This window comes from Bicyclus anynana, chromosome 22 (assembly GCF_947172395.1).
Source record: "Bicyclus anynana chromosome 22, ilBicAnyn1.1, whole genome shotgun sequence".
Lineage (NCBI taxonomy): Eukaryota > Metazoa > Arthropoda > Insecta > Lepidoptera > Nymphalidae > Bicyclus > Bicyclus anynana.
The window spans coordinates 1,406,081-1,425,236 of NC_069104.1; the positions used below are offsets into that span (position 1 = coordinate 1,406,081).

At 35.5% G+C, this 19,156-nt stretch overlaps 1 protein-coding gene across 2 annotated transcripts in view; it reads left to right on the top strand.

Moving 5' to 3' along the window:
- The window catches only part of LOC112043393 (myosuppressin-like), a 38,642-nt gene extending 22,226 nt beyond the window's left edge, over positions 1–16,416 (top strand). The window contains exons 1-3 of one of the 2 annotated variants that reach the window (XM_024078794.2): positions 2,287–2,624; positions 14,563–14,759; positions 15,462–16,416. In XM_024078794.2, the coding sequence (XP_023934562.1) occupies positions 2,584–2,624; positions 14,563–14,759; positions 15,462–15,550 (327 nt within the window). In that variant the 5' untranslated portion in view covers positions 2,287–2,583 and the 3' untranslated portion in view covers positions 15,551–16,416. Of the gene's footprint in view, positions 1–2,286; positions 2,625–14,562; positions 14,760–15,461 lie in introns of those variants that run through there. The other variant, XM_024078795.1, reaches the window with a different exon arrangement.
- The last annotated feature ends 2,740 nt before the right edge of the window (positions 16,417–19,156 follow it).

Below are 19,156 nucleotides of genomic sequence, written 5' to 3' on the forward strand. Positions count from 1 at the left end.
CATTCGGTTAAGAATAGTGATGTGGAACTGCATTGTGCGTTTATATAGATCGATTTGCGTGCGAATCCGCACGTACGCACGCACTAGTGTTGTTCGGTATCGATAATTTTGATATCTATTAAATGCGTACAAAAAGAAGTCGACAATATGACACCATATTTTTTTTTGTTCGTTGGGTTTTTGTGATCTTTAATTTGTTAAATTTTCACAATGAATACCAGAATAACTATGAAAACATTCAAGGAAAAACAATGTACGAGGAAAAATGATTTTCATTAATTTTCTATAACTTTTCAGAGACATTAATACATTACATACCATTATATTCAATAAGTCAATATATCTAAAAATTAGGGTACTTAAAATAAAATCCAAACCTCAAAAAAGAATTCAAAAGAAAAAATCGTTTATAAATAAATAAATTGTAGTCTATTTTTAACGTAGATATTTTGGGTAATTTCCCAATTTTATCGCGTAAAATTATTAACTTTGTTCATCTGATTCCTCTGAATGACCATCGGCACAAAAATCCTATAGAATGAGGACGCCTTCGTTTATTTGCGATAACAATCTGTAAATTATGAAACGTAAACGATTTATATTTGTATACAAATTGTATTTAAGAAAAAAATATAATTAATAAAACGTTCCTTTTAAAATAAAATTATAAAGCATTCTTTACATTTTTGGTAAAAATTAAAAGTTTGTTTTTTATCTTAATTTAACAGATTTTCAATAAATTAATATGAATCTTTACATTATTACACCTAATTCGAAAAACAATTTTCAAAGTTTTCGTCTGTTAATATCTAAAACGGCTGGGCCTAATTTATGGAACCCTTACTTGCTGATAGCTGATGTTATAAGAAGTAACATAGGCTGCATTTATTTTCGTATTTCATGTGAACGAAAACTACTGTGAAATCGCGAAGCGTTCGGTGATAAGACATAAAGATGGTACAGGTAGATACATTATTTTCACCAAACACGTTAACACATCCGCTGAGTACTGTCTATGTATTAACATATTATTATTTTCATCATTTCAAATGTAAAAAAGGACGTATGACCTGTCTGTCAATATCTATGTGCCATCGTAGCTTCTAAACAATTTAATATATTCTGTGCTTGTATAGTGTCTAATATGTGACATGGCAACCAAGCTCAATGTAAAAATAAAACTACAGACGCCGTGCGGTTTCACCCGCGTGAAACTGGTTCCTGTTCCCGTAGGAATACGGGGATAAAATATAGCCTGTAGCACTTAGTTTAGCTTCCTAACAGTGAAATATTTTTTTTAATCGGTTCAGTAGTTTCAGAGCCTATTCAATGCAAACAAACAAACAATCAAACCTTACTTCTTTATTATATTATTATAGACTAAAGATAAAGCTTAGTTGCATGATTGAATCAATTCATGGCAAAATGTTGCTGATCAACAGTTACGTATACTTTTTCCTTGTACTTTTTGCTTTAGAGTTCATCAAAAGACACTCTTAAGGTCATCAACAGCAATGATTGGTACCGGCAACGACATTGAACTTAATTTAAATAAAAAACAAAGTTGAAATTAAATTCTAGGTAGTGAACAGAATCAAAGCTTCCATTTCAACGTTTTTTTATATTGAGATTTTGAATCAAAAGCTTAGAAATGCATTTTGCAAAGGAATAATGTTCAGTTTTATTTAACATACAGTAACAGTTTTATTTAATAAACCACAATCCCGATTATAACAATTTCAGCTTAATGTCTTTACCCTTGTTATTATAGCTGTGAAAAAGTTATAAAAAACCTTTATAAGCAGCTTAATATAAATTCATTGTAATTATCTTTGTAATACCATCAAGGAATTACAGAAATTAAAAAAGCCATTATGTCCCGGCAAACGCTACCAAGTTTGCCTTCTGACCTAAATAAACAAAGAATAATAATTATATTTCGTCATACTTTAGATTTTGTACTTTGGGGACCAAAAATAATATATTCATATTATTAAAATCATAATACGTAAAAGACAACTAATTGTCTCTGGTTTATAATTTCCTGATATTTTGTTAAAGCCATCTTTAAAGATATTTTATGTTAAGCAAAGCGCATAAAGATATTGCGTTATACAAATAAATGGATAGAATTTAAATGAACTAACTTCATCTAAATTCTACTTAATAAAGCTTATATACCTATTACCTACCAGTTATACTGAATGAGAAATCGATTACACAGATGCATTCTCGATAACAAAAGTGCATCCCTAATATACGGGCGATGCTTTTTAAGATAAATGGATGCGGGTCCCGAAGTCAGACACGGGCATCCCGTTGAAGCGCACGCGTCACGCAATAAAAATAGTTGCACAAAACAATCGATACCATTCAATCGATACATATCTAAAAATAGCGACGGGCATCACTATTTTTATTCACGGCAATAAAACAAAAGGAATTTCATTTGAAAATTATTTACTTTTTTATTATAATTTAGTAATGTAATTTGACTATTAGTTTAAATAGTAGAGTTCGAATATTTTTGATTGAAAATGATAAGTGAATTAAAGTTGTTTATCAAAAAGAGTGTTACTTTATATGTGTGCTTGGAAAAGGATTAATCTATACATGTGTGTGTGGTAAGAAAGTTTAATTACTTTTAGAAATGTTGTAATTGAGTTTTGTTTATAAAATGGTAATTTTATACGTTCCACGAACTTTCATTTTCACTTAGGCACATATTGTTAGAAAACAAGGAAAACTTCATGAAAATTTAGATTTTCAGTTTTCCTAATTTTTAAGCGTCAATCTCAAAGCTTTTTTGGAGTTTACTCCTTAAGAATCGATTTATATATATAGCCCCTGGTATGAAAAAATTTGAACGAATGACAGCGTTACGTTTCTGTGCGCAACCTATTCTGCGCACCTTTCACCGTACTTTTCCGCCAACTGCGTGGACATGCGTGCGGGCACGCCCTAGCACGCCCGCCTGCTGCTCCTCGGTTGCGCACCTTTCACTTTTCAGGCGTCAGTATTGAGACGTACATAGTTTATTTTCTGGTATATCCGGTATTTCGTATTCGATCTAAAACTTATCTATATCAATACAAATATAATAAAGAGATATTTTATGGGGTAAAAATCTTGGATCTACTGAACCGATTTTGAAAAAAGTTATTTTTGAGCGTCATACTCTATATTTTATCCCCGTATTGTTACGGGAACGAGAACTACGCGGGTGAAACCGCAGTTCGTCGTCTAATTTATTATAATCGGTATCAAATTAACGACTGCACTCAATTACCTTTTATACGAGCGACCACTTAACCTATAACTTTGTTTTCGCCTTCCAACCTATTAATATAATGATATCAATTTATATGAGCGAATTATTGCTTAACCTAATGATTTATTTACGACACTTTTGTCGCAAACTAGCTTTTTGTCGCGGTTTCGCTTGAAAAAAAATTTGGGCCAAGAAAATAGGCCGGTAGTTTCGCTATGTACGTCTGTCCGTCCGTCCGCGGTTATTTACACTAGAACGCTGTAATACATTAAAAAAATATACAAAGCCTTAAAATAAAATCGTGAAAAGTCTCTCTTTTTTTAGGGTACCTAACCTACATGTAAAGTGGGGATGATTTTGTTTACTCGTTTATCTCATAGTGTGGGGTATCATTGGATAGATATTTAAAATCTGTTTGGTGGTAGTTATTCCTCGGTCGAGCTCTGTTATAAAAAAGCTCTGCTATACTTTGGGAACCCATCGGTACCAGTCTATAACACTACTATTTTATGTCGGGGATTAAATAAAAGGAAAAAACGGTATACTGAAATTGCTGGCTCAATAGAAAATATTGCGTTATCGAAAAAAACAATAACGATCCGATTTATCATCTTCGTATTATGTATTACGAACGGTCAATGGCGTTTTAAAAAAAATAACTGTTGTCGTATGATCTCAAGGTAATGACTAAGCCTCGGGCTTACCCGAAAGTTCCGGGAAAATATACTATAAAGCCGCGCTCTCACTACGTTCGACCTTTGTTGGTTGCGAGACATCATAAAACACAATAGTACACGTTAACGATGTGTTGCAGTAATTTAAACTTATTCTAGTTTTGGCGTTGAAATTGACTGTTAATAGAGGAGAAACATTTTTATTAATTACTAGCCGAGACACCGCGGTTTCACCCGCGTAGTTCCCGTACCCGTGAAAATGTATATAACGACGTGGCTTTCTCTTTTCAAAACTGAAGAATTTTCAAAATTGGTTCAGTAGATCCAGAGATTATCCCCTACAACACTACAAACTTTACCCCTTAATAATATTACTTAAGCAACACTTTTAAGGACAATAATATCGATTTCTAATTTTACTCAAATGCTTTTTGCAAATAAATAATAATAAATTGTTTAATATTTTTTATTATTATTCGATTGTCATACATAAAAGCCTTTTTTTGTTGAGCTGTTTGCGACAAAGTCGAACAATAAATATATTGAAGTTATTCAAATCATTTTCGAGTTTTAGGTAACTAACAGCCAGTAATATTTTTTCACTAGTCTTGGTCAAGAATACTGTCGTATTACCACTCCACAGCGGGGCTAAACAACAATAAACTCTATTTTTATTTAAAAAAATTATCTAAAAAATGGGTCTTTTTAGCCCTAGTATGACAATCTACTGTTGTATAATACGCTAAAGTGAAAACGCGCCTTAAGTAGGGTCCGTACTCCAAGAAGTCAAACAAGTTCTACTGGTCTCAACGCAATCGGCGATCATCAATGACCAATCTTTTGGCAATTCGTAAGGGGCTTAAAATTGCATCATCTGACAATTCTTTAAGTTCTTTCTCATGTGAATGTCACCTACCTAGTTGTACCTCCTCCTTTTTAGAAGTCGGTATTTTTATCTTATATTTTCTTTAATGAAAAATAATCGAATAGAAAACTAACTTTTTAAGTCTAATTTTTTTAAGTTTAGTCTAGCTAAAACTTAATAATGGATACGAAGGTTAAATCTCTGTGTTTTGTGGTTGTCTGTGTAATTTGATAGCTCAGTGGATATGACCTCTGCCTCCGATTCCAGAGGGTGTGGGTTCGAATCCAGTCCGGGGCTTGCATCCAACTTTTCAGTTGTGTGAATTTTAAGAAATTAAATATCACGTGTCTCAAACAGTGAAGGAAAACACCGTGAGGAAACCTGCATACCAGAGAATTTTCTTAATTCTGTGTGAAGTCTGCCAATTCGCATTGGGCCAGCGTGGTGGACTATTAGCCCAACCCCTCTCATTCTGAGAGGAGACTCGAACTCAGCAGTGAGACGAATATGGGTAGATAATATTATGTATTTATAACAATTTGAGTGAATAGAACAGAATTTTCCTTATTTTATTTGTTTAATGCAGACGGTGTGGTTTCTTATATTATAAAATATTAAGGAAACCCCAAAGGAAAGTAAAGCTAAAACATCAGGAATATTACGTACAAAATATTTTACAGTGGTTATTCGGGCTAATTGCGTCTCGGCTTGCGTTTTTATTATTGTATGATGCTTGTTTTAATAATGAAATTCGTGTTGGTAGTATTTTCATTTCATATTTTTATTACAAGCTTGCTTTGTTAGTATGGGACAAATTTTGGTTATTTTTTATTCAATGACGCCGCGCGGTTTCACCCGCGTTGTTCCCGTTCCCGTAGGAATATGAGGATAATATATAGCCTATAGCCTTCCTCGATAAATGGGCTATCTAACACTGAAATAATTTTTCAAATCGGACCAGTAGTTCCTGAGATTAGCGCGTTCAAACAAACAAACTCTTTAGCTTTATAATATTGGTATAGATAAGTTAGACCTTGAAATTGCGATTGAACTGAACCACAGAAAATATATGTACAAGTACTCAACTTAGAAAAATGTATGGGAATGACATTTGCTATCGACAGGTCACGTGATCAAGTTCTGTCATTCCCATACATTTTTCAAGTTTTCGAAGCGTTAGCGATCGTAGAAAGAGAATCGACGTGCCTCTTGGCTAGGGGAGCTGACCTGAGTCAATTTAGAAAAAGTAAAATTATAAACTAAACCGTGTTGGGAATCGAACTCAGAACCTCTGTTGAAAATCGCAGCACTACCGACTGAGCCAGAAAGGTCGTCAAGCTCAATATGAACCATTTAACTTAAGACTACTTATGAAATTTAATATGAATGGTTTAAAGAAACTATACTATACCTATAAGGTACTGGATGTTGCCTCATGAGAATATTCTTCAACGTTTAGTATTAGTACGGGCTCACGTAGTTGTCATTACCGTGGGAATACGACTAAAATATAGCCTACGTTACTCCCTGATAATGTAGCTTTCTATTGGTGAAAGAATTTTTTAGATCGGTCCAGTAGTTTTTGAGTTAGGTAAGTCTTTATATCTAATTTCGTAGTTATCAAATGTAATCTAGATGGCGTTAGTAGTATGTTAGCCCACAACAACGTTTGATGTTATGATAATTAAAAGACAAATTTCAAATTGTGAATAAAGGCTCATACGTTCAGGGTACAATGCTTATCATTTCCCGCGGCGAAACGACGACCCTGTACACTTTACAAACAAAAATACAAATCTTTCCTCTTTATGCTATTAGTGTAGATACTTTTGAATGTTGAAAGTATTTCTTTATCATTATTTCAGTTGTATTGAAACACATTACTTTCCATTTTCAGTCAGTTAAACATAGGTGTCGAAACCCCTACCCCGTTTAGAGCTCCGGAGAAAAGAATTCCTGTCAGTCCCTTCTGTTAACCGAATACGGATCGGATTTATTTATCGGGATTCTTCGTAATCGGAATATTATTGCCTCCGCGAGACAAACGCCGAATTGTGCGAATATTTGTGCAAATATTCTTTGCGTGTTGGGTGACATTCTGTGGCCTTTGTCGGGAGAATATGCTAGGGTTTTGTTACAAAAGTGGTTTGTAGGTCTTTTATTATATAATACTATTTTTTTTAAATATTAGCCAGGTATTTTTAACAATATTATTACAAAATATAATTCAAAAAGCTATTAAAATTTTATAAAAAAACAATCAACCCTCCAGCTGTGGGACCTTTGAGTGCCCAAGCAATCGGCGGTCAGGGCTCCAGAGTGAGGTACCTTCTCACAATACGCGCCGTCTCAAGAGCCTTCTGTATCATTGTCAAATGTCATTCCCATACATTTTTCTAGTTTTCGAAGCATTTGATATCATAGAAAGAGAATCGACGTGCCACTTGGTTAGCGGGGAAGAAAAGCTGTACCTAATGAACTTACCGTCAACGTAAAGTCGTTAAATAAAATGAAGAAAAAAATATATTTTTACACGCTCACTGAAAATGAATTATACTTGTTTATCTATATTTTACCATCAAGCACATATGTGATAACAAATCCTCAATCGACAGTCACTTAGCTACCGTAGAAAATATAAATAAAACTAGCTGACGCCGAGCGGTTTCACCCGCGTGGTTCCCGTTCCCGTAGGAATATGTGAATAATATACAGCCTTTAGCCTTCTTCGATAAATGGGCTATGTAACACTGAAAGAACTTTTCTCCTTTTCTTTAGTTCCTGAGATTAGCGCGTTCAAAAAAACAAATAAATAAACTCTTCAGCTTTATAATATTAGTATCGATATGGTGTTGATTGGACATGGACATTGGACATCTGAATTCTTGAAATAAACCGTGAAATGTAAAATGAAAAAGAATCAAAATCAGAGAACGCGCCCACCTACAATTAATATTACTTTTATGTACACTACACCTACCTTTAGAAGAAAACATGGATAGCGTATTTTCTTCCCAAAACGAAGCAAATTACTAGGTAGCAACTTACGGGAAATGTAATGGTGTACCTTGTAATTTGTTCGTAAATCAGAGAACCAAAATGCTTTAGACTCATTACGGGCGGTAGAACGAGCTGAGGAATTTGAAACGAGCGCAAAAACTGAACCAGTTCGATGTTGTAGCAGTTGCGCAGATATTTGAGCAGAATTAAATTGAAATTCTAACACTAAACTGTATGTCGGTAAGGTTTCTCGTACATAAAAGAAATATGTTTAATAGTCAATAAAATATTTCATATTCAGTGTTAATCGCAATTAAAATATTTTTCGTTCCCATGGGAATACGGGGACAAAATACAGCGTAGGTATGACTGTCACTCAATAAAAATGTACGTTTCTTTATATTTGTAAAAGAACTATCAAAAATCATGTTAGGATATCCAGAGATTGCATACAGGGGGTATGCAATCTCTGGATATTCTAACCAACCTATAAATATAATATTCTAACAACCTAAAAAACTGATTTTTATCAATCACAAGCTAGCCCTTTAATGCGTTTTCTTGGAAATGGTAATTACAAGTTTATTCTACCCCATACCTCTGACGTTGGAACGCTTAATCGCTTATCGGTACGTCTTTGCCGGCAGGGTGGTTAGCTATAGCCAATGCCTACCACAAAACCAAAAATCTTTAAAATATTAGTATAGACAGTTGATGGGATAGATAGCACTCCCCATCGCCTTTATGAGGCAAATCTACTTAAAACATAATAATGCATGGTAAGGCTGTAAAACTGACCTCTACTGACTGAGCTTTATTTGAAAAAGCTCTATTATTACAGATTTCAGTGATAGCCAAGTTGATACCTCTACCTCTACCTCTTCCTTCGATCCATTTGGCGTAGGTTCAAATCCGGGCATGCATCTCCAACTTTTCAGTTATGTGCATTTTAAGAAATTAAATATCACGTGTCTCAAACGGTAAAGGAAAAACATCGTGAGAAAACCTCCATACCTACATGAGAATTTTCTTAATTCTCTACGTGTGTGAAGTCTGTCAATCCGCATTGGGCCAGCGTAGTGGACTAGCAGCCCAACCCCTCTTATTCTGTGAGGAGAGTCGTGCTAAACAGTGAGACGAATATAAATAGTAGATGATGATGATTACGGATTAATGTGCTCTAAAAAGCACTGCGTCGTAACACTTCCCTACTCCTTAATACCTACCTATTTAAGTTACCTTAAATTGCATCCAAAATTCCCAATAAGTAGTTATTAATGTGCTTATCGCTTCCCATTGTTGGGAATTAAGCTAGAGTATAACAAGCTTTCAGCTCAACGAACTTAAAGCCCATTTAATTCGAGGCGATATTATTAAGCCAAGTACATTGCGGCCTGTTTGGAGTCCGCAAACAGATTATCCGCGGATTTCATAGATTATACGCAGATTTCACAGATTTTGCGGATTTCGTGAGTTTCGCCTGTTTGCTACTCCGTCAAATACTTTGTTTATGCTTTGTCCAATAACCGGGTAATATTGTATGAACACGTGGGCGTTTATTCATCGCAATTGGTTTTCCAGCAGTGTATTTAAGTAGGTAAATCTCTTTCGTCAAAGAGAAAATTCAGAGAGCTTTGGCTTAACTTTGTGTGATATTTAATCTCAGAGATAGAGAGATAGATACCTACCTACTGTAGGATCTTGTTCTTAAACTTGAATTTATAATAAAACTTATTAAAGCACATTCGTTAAGTATTATTATATTTTAATTCTTTGTGATTGAATTGAATGATGGTTGTTTAAGTTAAAGTACTAAGGGCTAAGGGGGCAAAAATGCTACATACCTACCTAGTATTATGGGACGACGCATGAGAGACGAGTGGGATCGGCAGAAAGCAAACATCAAAGCGAGATAGACCACCTTCCTGAAGTAATGCATGTATACTGCGGTACCAGGAAGGCTTTCCTGAAATAATGCACGTATACTGCGGTACCAGGAAGGCTGAAAGGAGATGAAATAAAAAAAAAATTAAGTTCTGAGTTGCCTGTAAAGTTGATGCTTTAATAAGTTTTCTATAACTCTATCATGTTTAACTGACTCCTACAAGGAGGAGGTGCTTGCTGGGCTCGGTTGTTTATTTATTATTACATATTTTAAAATAATATAGGAAGATTTATAATATACCTATTTTTATAAGTGTTTTTTAAGCTTGCGTTACGTTGAAATGTCAAATAAATTGGTACATCCATACCTAAATAAAATAGTTATAATAATATTGAATTTAAATGTTGATTATTTATTGTCGATCGGAAAGTAAAAACAATATTAGGTACCAGCTATATACCTACATATTTTAAAATATTAGGGATATTAATGCTAGCCTCAAACGGTCAATTATTTTTACGTTTCTGTAGCACCCACGACTATAATTGATCGTGTATTGGTCACTGCGTACATGACTTGTATAGTATGCCGCGTAAGTACCTACTGCCATTTGCTTTTCAGAAACGTGAGAATAATTGACCGTCAATGGTGACCTTAATATGAGTTCCAAGTAGCTTCATCTATTTCCATTTTTCGCTAAATATTATCTAGCTAATAATTTCTGTTTCGCAATTCACTTTGAAAGTTTCCTCCATTCTTTCTCATTAGCGAATTGTAACGTTAGATGTGTCGGATATAACAAAGGCAAAAGGAATCCAAACAAAATAATATTTTTGTGTGGTATAAAGCTGATTTTCCACGGGAAGCATTCGTGTTGCCACTAGTTGGTATGCGCGGTGGATTTTGACGGCCTCCGTGGCGCAGTTGTGTCGTCGTCGTTATCAACCCATATACGGCTCACTGCTGAGCTCGAGTCTCCTCTCAGAATGAGAGGGGTTAGGCCAATAGTCCACCACGCTGGCCCAATGCGGATTAGCAGACTTCACACACGCAGAGAATTAAGAAATTTTCTGGTGTGCAGGTTTCCTCACGATGTTTTTTCCTTCACCGTTTGAGACACGTGATATTTAATTTCTTAAAATGCACACAACTGAAAAGTTGGAGGTGCATGCCCCGGACCAGATTCGAACCCACACCCTCCAGAATCGGAGGCAGAGGTCATATCCACTGGGCTATCACGGCTCTTAGCTACGCACACAACTGCTATCAGTTGTGTGCGCAGTGGATTTAAGACGGAGGTCCTGGGTTCGATCCCTGGCTGGGTCGATTAAGGTTTTCTTAATTGGTCGAGGTCTGGCTGGTGACCGGCAAAGAGGTACCGCGAGCGATTAAGCGTTCCGGTACGATGTCGATGTTGAAACCTAAAGGGGTGTGGATTTTCATCCTCCCTTAACAAGTTAGCACGCTTTCATCTTAAATTGCATCATAAGTTACCATCAGGTGAGATTGTCAAGGTCTACCTAACTTGTAAAGAAAAAAAAAATTGTGTTAGGTATATGATGGAAAACTAAACTAAGTAAGTAAAGTACCAATTATTAATTATTTTTTCCTCCACCTTTGCCAGACCTTCTAGATGACTAGATCCAGTATTTTTCCAAATGGTGTCAACTTTAAAATAGTCCAGTCTAAAAACACCGCCTTTATCGAAGCAAAATCAAAACTTTACGAATCCAAATTTCAGAAATACATAACTCAATACATAAATTTCAATAAACCCACTGAAACACAATCAACCAAATCTAATACAAAGCAAAATGTCCCGCAATATCGAAATACCGGGACGCGCGGGACATATTGAAGTTTTGTATTCCTTAAACTATACTAATAGCATTAACAACTGAGTCTTAGGGCCATAAATCATTTCTCTATATCTATCTCGCTTGCACTTATGGGTCTTATGGAGCCGTCTAGTGAAGGGTGTAACAATGAAAGACATATTATCGATAAGTAAAGTTTATTATCGTATCTTGTTCACAAAATTAAAAAAATTAACAATATTTGATTTAATATAATACATATTTCATATTATATAATTATTAACTAAATAAAATTAATCTTCATCTGAGTCTTCATCATCAGAATCTTCGTCTTCTGCCAAATTTATTATATATTAGTATCCATAGTGCGCAACGAGTAACACATGAATGTATTTATTTAATTGCAGTAAACACATTTATAGCAAAAAAAATACGCAATGCAATTACATTAGAAACCGACCAATCAGAATCGTCCAAATCATTATTGACTCATCATTAGCACGTGCGCAGGTAGCCGTTTATCGATAATTAGGGTGCGCAGGTAGGCGCGCTGCACATTCCTATCTTTTTTGACTTTTATGACCGGACGACTCAGATGATAATGCGCATACTATAGTGGCCCGACGCCGAATAGTTCAACTGTGCCCTTTCTAACTAAACTTTGCTTGCCTACGTGGTATTTCACTTTTATTAAAGGAATATATATAGATTTCGTTGTATTAAATTTATTATTGGTCTGGTACAGCCTGCGAAGCAATGATATTAAATACTGTTAGATGTGTTACTAGCGCATGTAAAATGTGGCTCAAAAGAGGTAAATACACAACTCAATGTTAGTAGTTATAGCTAAATATCGTCTACAATGTCGAGTTGTGTGTTCAGGAAGTCTATAAACGATATATACATAAATATATAATGGAATTAAAGACAAAATTGTGCATGTGTGAGCTCAGTGTTGTAGCCTATTATTCGGATCACTTTTTGCGGTGATTTTGTAGGGAATATAAGTTGTATTAAGTCGACCATAGACTATATAATACATCGTAGTAACTACTCTTACAGGGACGTAACCGATCTATAGTATAAAATTATCATTGCTACGAAGCCACACATATACACATACATATACCTATCTCATTTTAGGAAGGCTGAAAGTCATGCGATGCTCTTCATCATCATTGCCTTCATTATCGTCATCATCATCATTCCAAACAAAACGGCCTGGAGCTGCAAGCATCCAGTGGCTCCCTGCAATCCGCTTGGTGTTTTGATTGTCCTGGATCCATCTAGATAGGGGTCGACTAACTGAGCTTTTCGGTGCGGGGTCACCATTCCAGCAGTACAGGACCCCAACGTCCATCGGCTCTTCGAATTATGTGTCCTGCCCATTGCTACTTCAGCTTGGAAACTCGCTGAGCTATGTCAGTGACTTGGGTTTTTCTGCGGATCTCCTCATTTCTAATTAGATCACGCAGAGAAACTCCAAGCATAGCCCATGCTCCTATCATAGGTAAATACGGTAGCCGATTGTGGATTTTAATTTGGACGGTCGTGGATTTGAACAAGGCAGGGGCGTAGTTAGGGGCCTCATTAGTGTGAAAGCAAAAATTAAAGTTAATAGGTATAATTAAATCTGGTGCTTCCCGGAGATAAAAACAGAAAATACTGTTAGAGATTTTCGGGATTTGCCGCTTGTCTATTGACCTTCCCATCTAATTTCTATACAAGACCCCACCAAGGCAAGTTAGGCACTGGCTTTGAAGCAGGTTTTAAAGGTCCATATTTTCAAAGTCCAAGCATAAAAGGCGCCTTCCCAAAATGAGGTAAGTGTGACTATCGCAGCTTTCAGTTCAAGTCAGGCGTCAGTCAAATAAGTATCAAGTTAAAGCAATAGCGCCAACGCGATCCCTATCAATAGAACCACACGACTGATTGTTCCTAATTCGTTTGTGACCCAATTGCTATGATTGCGACTGTTTAACTATCGGCAATTATTCGTTTATTGTCGATTTATTGTGAAACGATACTTTGTAGGGATATATTTTATCAATAGGTAGATACAAGGTTTCTCACGGACTTACGTAGGTACATGTTAGATAAACGTAGCTTGATTAATTATATAATTAATCAACTGTTGATTAAATGAATAATAATTATTTAACAAGTACCTAGTAGGTACTTCAGGATCTTGATTTGAATTTGAATATCTAATAGTGTAGTTTTTCGCATCTACGGTGACATCAAAAGACACGGGCGTATCCAGGGGGTGTTAAAACCCGACATAATATGTAAATTGTGACATAGTTACAAACGAGTAACTATGTCACAAGTTCTTGAATATCAGCTTATTTTAACGGTTCACTACAACTGACCTATTTACTAATTTGGTTTATAATAACAACCTATTAAAATAAAAATCAAATCAACGGAGATATGTCATGAGATAGGTACATGATATCCGTGAAGGGTTTTCAGTAGCCACCGGATGACATTTGTTACATAGAATCGCAATTTCATTTAAGTCATACGTCAAAATTAGATTAGATAGATAATTAGAATTAACCTGCAGAGCACGCTTAGGCTTAGGCTATGTTTGCCTGTTTAACGATCACTATCAATATCGGATATTAATGTTAGCTTACATATTAATTTTTACTGCAATTTTTTCGTGACAAAAGCTCAGTGTTTACCTCCTATTAGACCCGTTCCAGCACTCGTAGCCAGGACTCGTGATCTAAAGTCAGATAGTCTAACCACAGAACCAACGAGGCAGTTAATAATGATGATTATTATCAACCTCCATCCATTATTATCCAGAGGGAATATTAAACTTAGACACACCACGGTGCTTTAACGTGGGTTGGCGAGTTATAATCATAGGCGTATATAGAGGAGGTGGGAGGGGGATATATTTAGGGGTGCCCACCCTAGGATTCTGAGCTACCGATATGCAATTTTATGATACTAATGACTTTATGTTGGGGGCCTGGCTCCCTCCTAGATAATAATCCTAAATACGCCACTGGCTATAATATGCTTGTTGGTTGCAGTAAAGTGGAAGCGTGTCGTGCGGCGCTGTGGCTGGCGGCGGTGTGCTGGTGCGCGGTGCTGGCGCACGCCGCGCCGGCGCAGCTGTGCACGGCGGGCGCGGAGGACGACCCGCGCGCGGCGCGCTTCTGCCAGGCGCTCAACACCTTCCTCGAGCTGTACGCAGAGGCGGCGGGCGAACAGGTCCCAGAGTACCAAGGTATGCATTTTTTTCCTTCAGTCAATACGGAACTTTGTGGCATTATATTGTGTTAAATGCCGGTTAATTATTTCTATTTTCTTATTCTCTCTTCCTTCTCATTTTTTTTTCCGGAGCATTGAATCTAAGTGGCGTCACCCTGATCCGACAGAAAAACGTCTTTAGCTCTTTATACAGTTCAGATACAAGAATTGCGTCGCATGCTTAGTTATGTTATGCATTTATTTGTTCTTTGTTTTTAGCAAATTAAATAAATTAAGAAATCATCATTATTATGATAAACTTCCGAAAAGTAACGCTTTAAAACGTGGGAATACAGGAACAGGGATAAAATATAGCCTATGACACTTAACGTGGTTTTCTATTTATAAAAGAATTAAGAATTTTCAAAATTGGTTCAATAGATCCAAAGATTAACGGATATATAAATTTTCCGCCAGTAGGCTTCACAACCAATACTAATTGTTTTCTGTCAACAAAAATAGAACTTTTAATGTTTTACTACTTTACAATAACTAGATTCTTACAATAGGATTGAAATATTACAATTATCGTAATCAAGTCTCGCTTTCTATTTTTTTGTAAGACTGTTTAAGCCAAATTTGCCGCCCTAGGCTCCATTCTACTTAGCCTGCTGGTAAATCGACCATTGTGGGGTTACAACCTCACATACCTCATTATAATTTATGTTTTTATGTGTAGCGCTCGTTCGAGACTACCCCCAACTCCTGGACTCGGGCATGAAACGGCAAGACGTGGTGCACTCGTTCCTGCGCTTCGGCCGCCGCTGACCGCCCGCGCCGCCCACCGACCGCACCCGCACACGCCACTGAATGTATTATATCACCTACGAGTATAATGTAATCGTACACCTTACGTAAACATTTTGTCCAAAACATTGGTTTAAACTAAAGAACATGGACGTAGCCAGCTACCTATTGAGGTGGGTTAACAAAAATCTCCTTTAAAATTTATTTTATCATTTAAATGACCCTTATACCAGACCAGTAAAGTAGGCCTTATCTTAGAGTGCCTTCAGTGGTCGAAAAATCATTTTTAAATGAAAAAATAAAAGTAAATAGACATAAATCTCCACATTTACTCAAATTACTATTATTTATTGAGTTCATTTTTGCATGTTATAAATTATTATGGATGTTAGATACCGATTTATATAAGCAAACAAACAAAATTGTATTGTTTTTAAAAGAAAATTCCACTCTAACTTCACTAGAATTAAAAGGTTACAACTTTAAAAGTATTATTTATTTTTATATTTTAATTTGCCGTCGAAGAAAATTATTTCTAAATTCCAAATTTTAAATGTACCTACTCAGTAATGTGTAATTAAAACAAATAATAACCCCCCGTTAAAGTCCTCCTGGCTACGTCCATGTCAAAGTTCCTTAATTATTATTAATAATGATTAATTATGGTAGGAATAGGTACGAATATCTAGATAACACTGCGAAATAATACGACCCCTCTTTTTTAGGCTACGGAAGTACTTATCGCTAAAGTATTAATAGTCGTAAGATGTAAACTATTATTAATACTGTCTTGTTGTCAACAATTCGCGATTCGTTGGATAAGAGCAGAATATTTAATATTATTATTATATTATAATGTTTTAAATAAATACGTATTTGTGACAAGCTGACTGAATTTTTATTAAACCCTATTCCTTTATACTTTTTTAGAATTCTAACTATCGTAAGTGTTATTCATAATATTATTTAATTGTAAAACACGGCTAATTAAACTCACATAAACAACGTCGGAGTATATTGGACGTTGTATCACGTGAGTTTTAGCCAATTTTAGCCGTGTTTTATAAGAAAGCGCCATCTATGAGCCTCAGGCATAACTGCATCGCAACAGGTTCTTAAAGCGGACAAAAAAGGTTTGTTTCAAAGTTCTCTAAGAACGCCATCTATTGGAAGTTTAAAATAACAAACACTGTCTCAATCAATAGATGGCAGCGCGCATCTTAAAAGCATTGCCCGATTACACTTTTCGTAACGCATTCACTAACTTACTCCTCAAGTCAAGCGTGCGTAAATAAGTTTCATTCCAAAAATATATAAGACTAGCTGTCGCCGCGCGGTTTCACTCGCGTGGTTCCCGTTCCCGTAGGAATACGGGGATAATTTATAGCCTATAGCCTTCCTCGATATATGGGCTATCTAACACTGAAAGACTTTTTCAAATCGTATCAGTAGTTCCTGAGATTAGCACGTTCAATCAAACAAACAAACTCTTCAGCTTTATAATATTAGTATAGATAACAACAAACATTATCAAGGACTCTCTTAATTCGACCATATATTTTTGCTGGGATCTACATATGCCACAAAATTACCTATAGTCTTTTGAGAAATAATATCTAGATGTATACATAGGTATTTCTATCGATTTCGATTCAAAACCGCGATATGATATTTAGAATTTAGAAGAAATAACATCTCACTAGCTTATGACGAGGTATTTGTAACTTATTCAAAAATATTTATAGGTATCAAAGTAAGAAAAACACTAGTGTACAAGATTTTTTTATTTACATTCAACACATTCTTATATCTGAAATAGAAAAAGTAGATACGACAAAATTGTAAAAAACCATTCTACGTTGATGTTTATTAGTTTAGATACACTTAAATCAATGATGTCAGAAGAAAAAAGAGGTAGTAGATAGGTTATACGCGGACCGTAAGTTGCGCGTTAAAACTACGCTAATTAGCTAACCTTAGCTCAGTCGCCGCACTGTCATCACGCTGTTGATCGATGTACCTCTTTTTTTCTTCTAACATCATTGACTAATATGCAATATTTATAAAATATTCTATCTTTTTTCTCAAAGGTCATTGCGAAAGAGATAGATGGTAATTTAATTTAATACTTTATACACAAACGAATAGACGCCAATGTCAACAGGGTGAGTATCTAAGATAGTTATCCTATAGACAGAGAATTAAGATAAAATAAAGACAGATAGGAAGCATCCATTGCGTTCGTTTAACAAAGAACAGAACAACATTTGCGTTGGACTCAATGCAAAAAAAGAGCTGGGCCTGTAGCCATGTGGCATGTCGATTCCCTTTCTACGAACGCTAACGCTTAGAGCTCCCGCTCACTTAAAATTATTCTTAGTTGGCCGACTAAATCGCAGAGTAGGTATACTAACAGGTAGGTATAACGATATATGACAGCCCGCACATCTTTTCCAATTTAAGGTCCGGTTATATTTACAGACATTTAGCGTGCCAGACACGTGCCGTGGCAGACAAAATAACTCTTCTATACAGAGTTTATTTACGTATTTATATCTACCGTAACGCGGCCGCGCAGACTGTTGATATAAATACGAGTACGTTAATAAGCACTGTATAAAAAAAAAGTTTATTATTTTGTCTGTCACAGCACGTGTCTGGCGCACTAAATGTCTGTAGAAACGGACCTTAAATCACCAAACTAATAAATTAGACACCGATCGTATCATAGCCGCGATTCACTTCCGATCACGCATAACTAAAAAGTTGTCCAACTAAATTGTAAGCGTTTGCAATTTAGTTGTTCGATAGTCGGCCAACTAAAAATTGTAAGTAAGCGGACACACTAAAATTAAAAAAAATGTATCGAAATGACATTCACTATGGGCAGGTCACGTTATCAAGTTGTCGATCGGCTGTCATTCATTTTGTAGGTTTTCGAAGCGTTAGCGTTTGTAGAAAGAGAATCGATGGCTATAGGCCCAGTACCGAGAATATCGCCCGCTTGTTCGCTATAGGAGGACCATAGAGATTAGTGATGTTTTTTTGTCAATAAAGGAAAAAAATATATATTTAATTCACAAAAGTAATTTAATAAAAATCAACAAAAGTTGTGACAATTTAAACATAATACATTTTGTGGCAAATTCTGATATGTTAAAAATTAAATTATCATTACACACACATCCTTAGCACCAAAGTCCAATACGCTTTGAACTCACATACCTAAAACTGTAAAAAAATTTAGAAATACAATTTTAATGTACTTATCAAAATTGCAAAACCGATAACCCAAAAGTCCGACACGAAGTTGCAACATGCCAAACGGCGCAGGCAAGTTGTTTTTTTTAAACCAAAAAAATCGTTATTTACGTAATTTTGTTGAAATAACCATGTTAGATGATCATAAAAACAACAAATCACTGCCACTAAAATAATGTAGTCAGGGTCATTTCGTTAAAAAAAATATGTTAGATTATAAAAATAAAGAAAATACACTTGAAAACTATCTAGGTTTGAATGGTACACCGACATAATAACCCTGTTGAGCAGACTCAAAGATTTCCGTGATTTATACCAATTTTATAATTTTTCAAAAGCCGTTGTCAAAAAAGGTTGTCTGTTGCC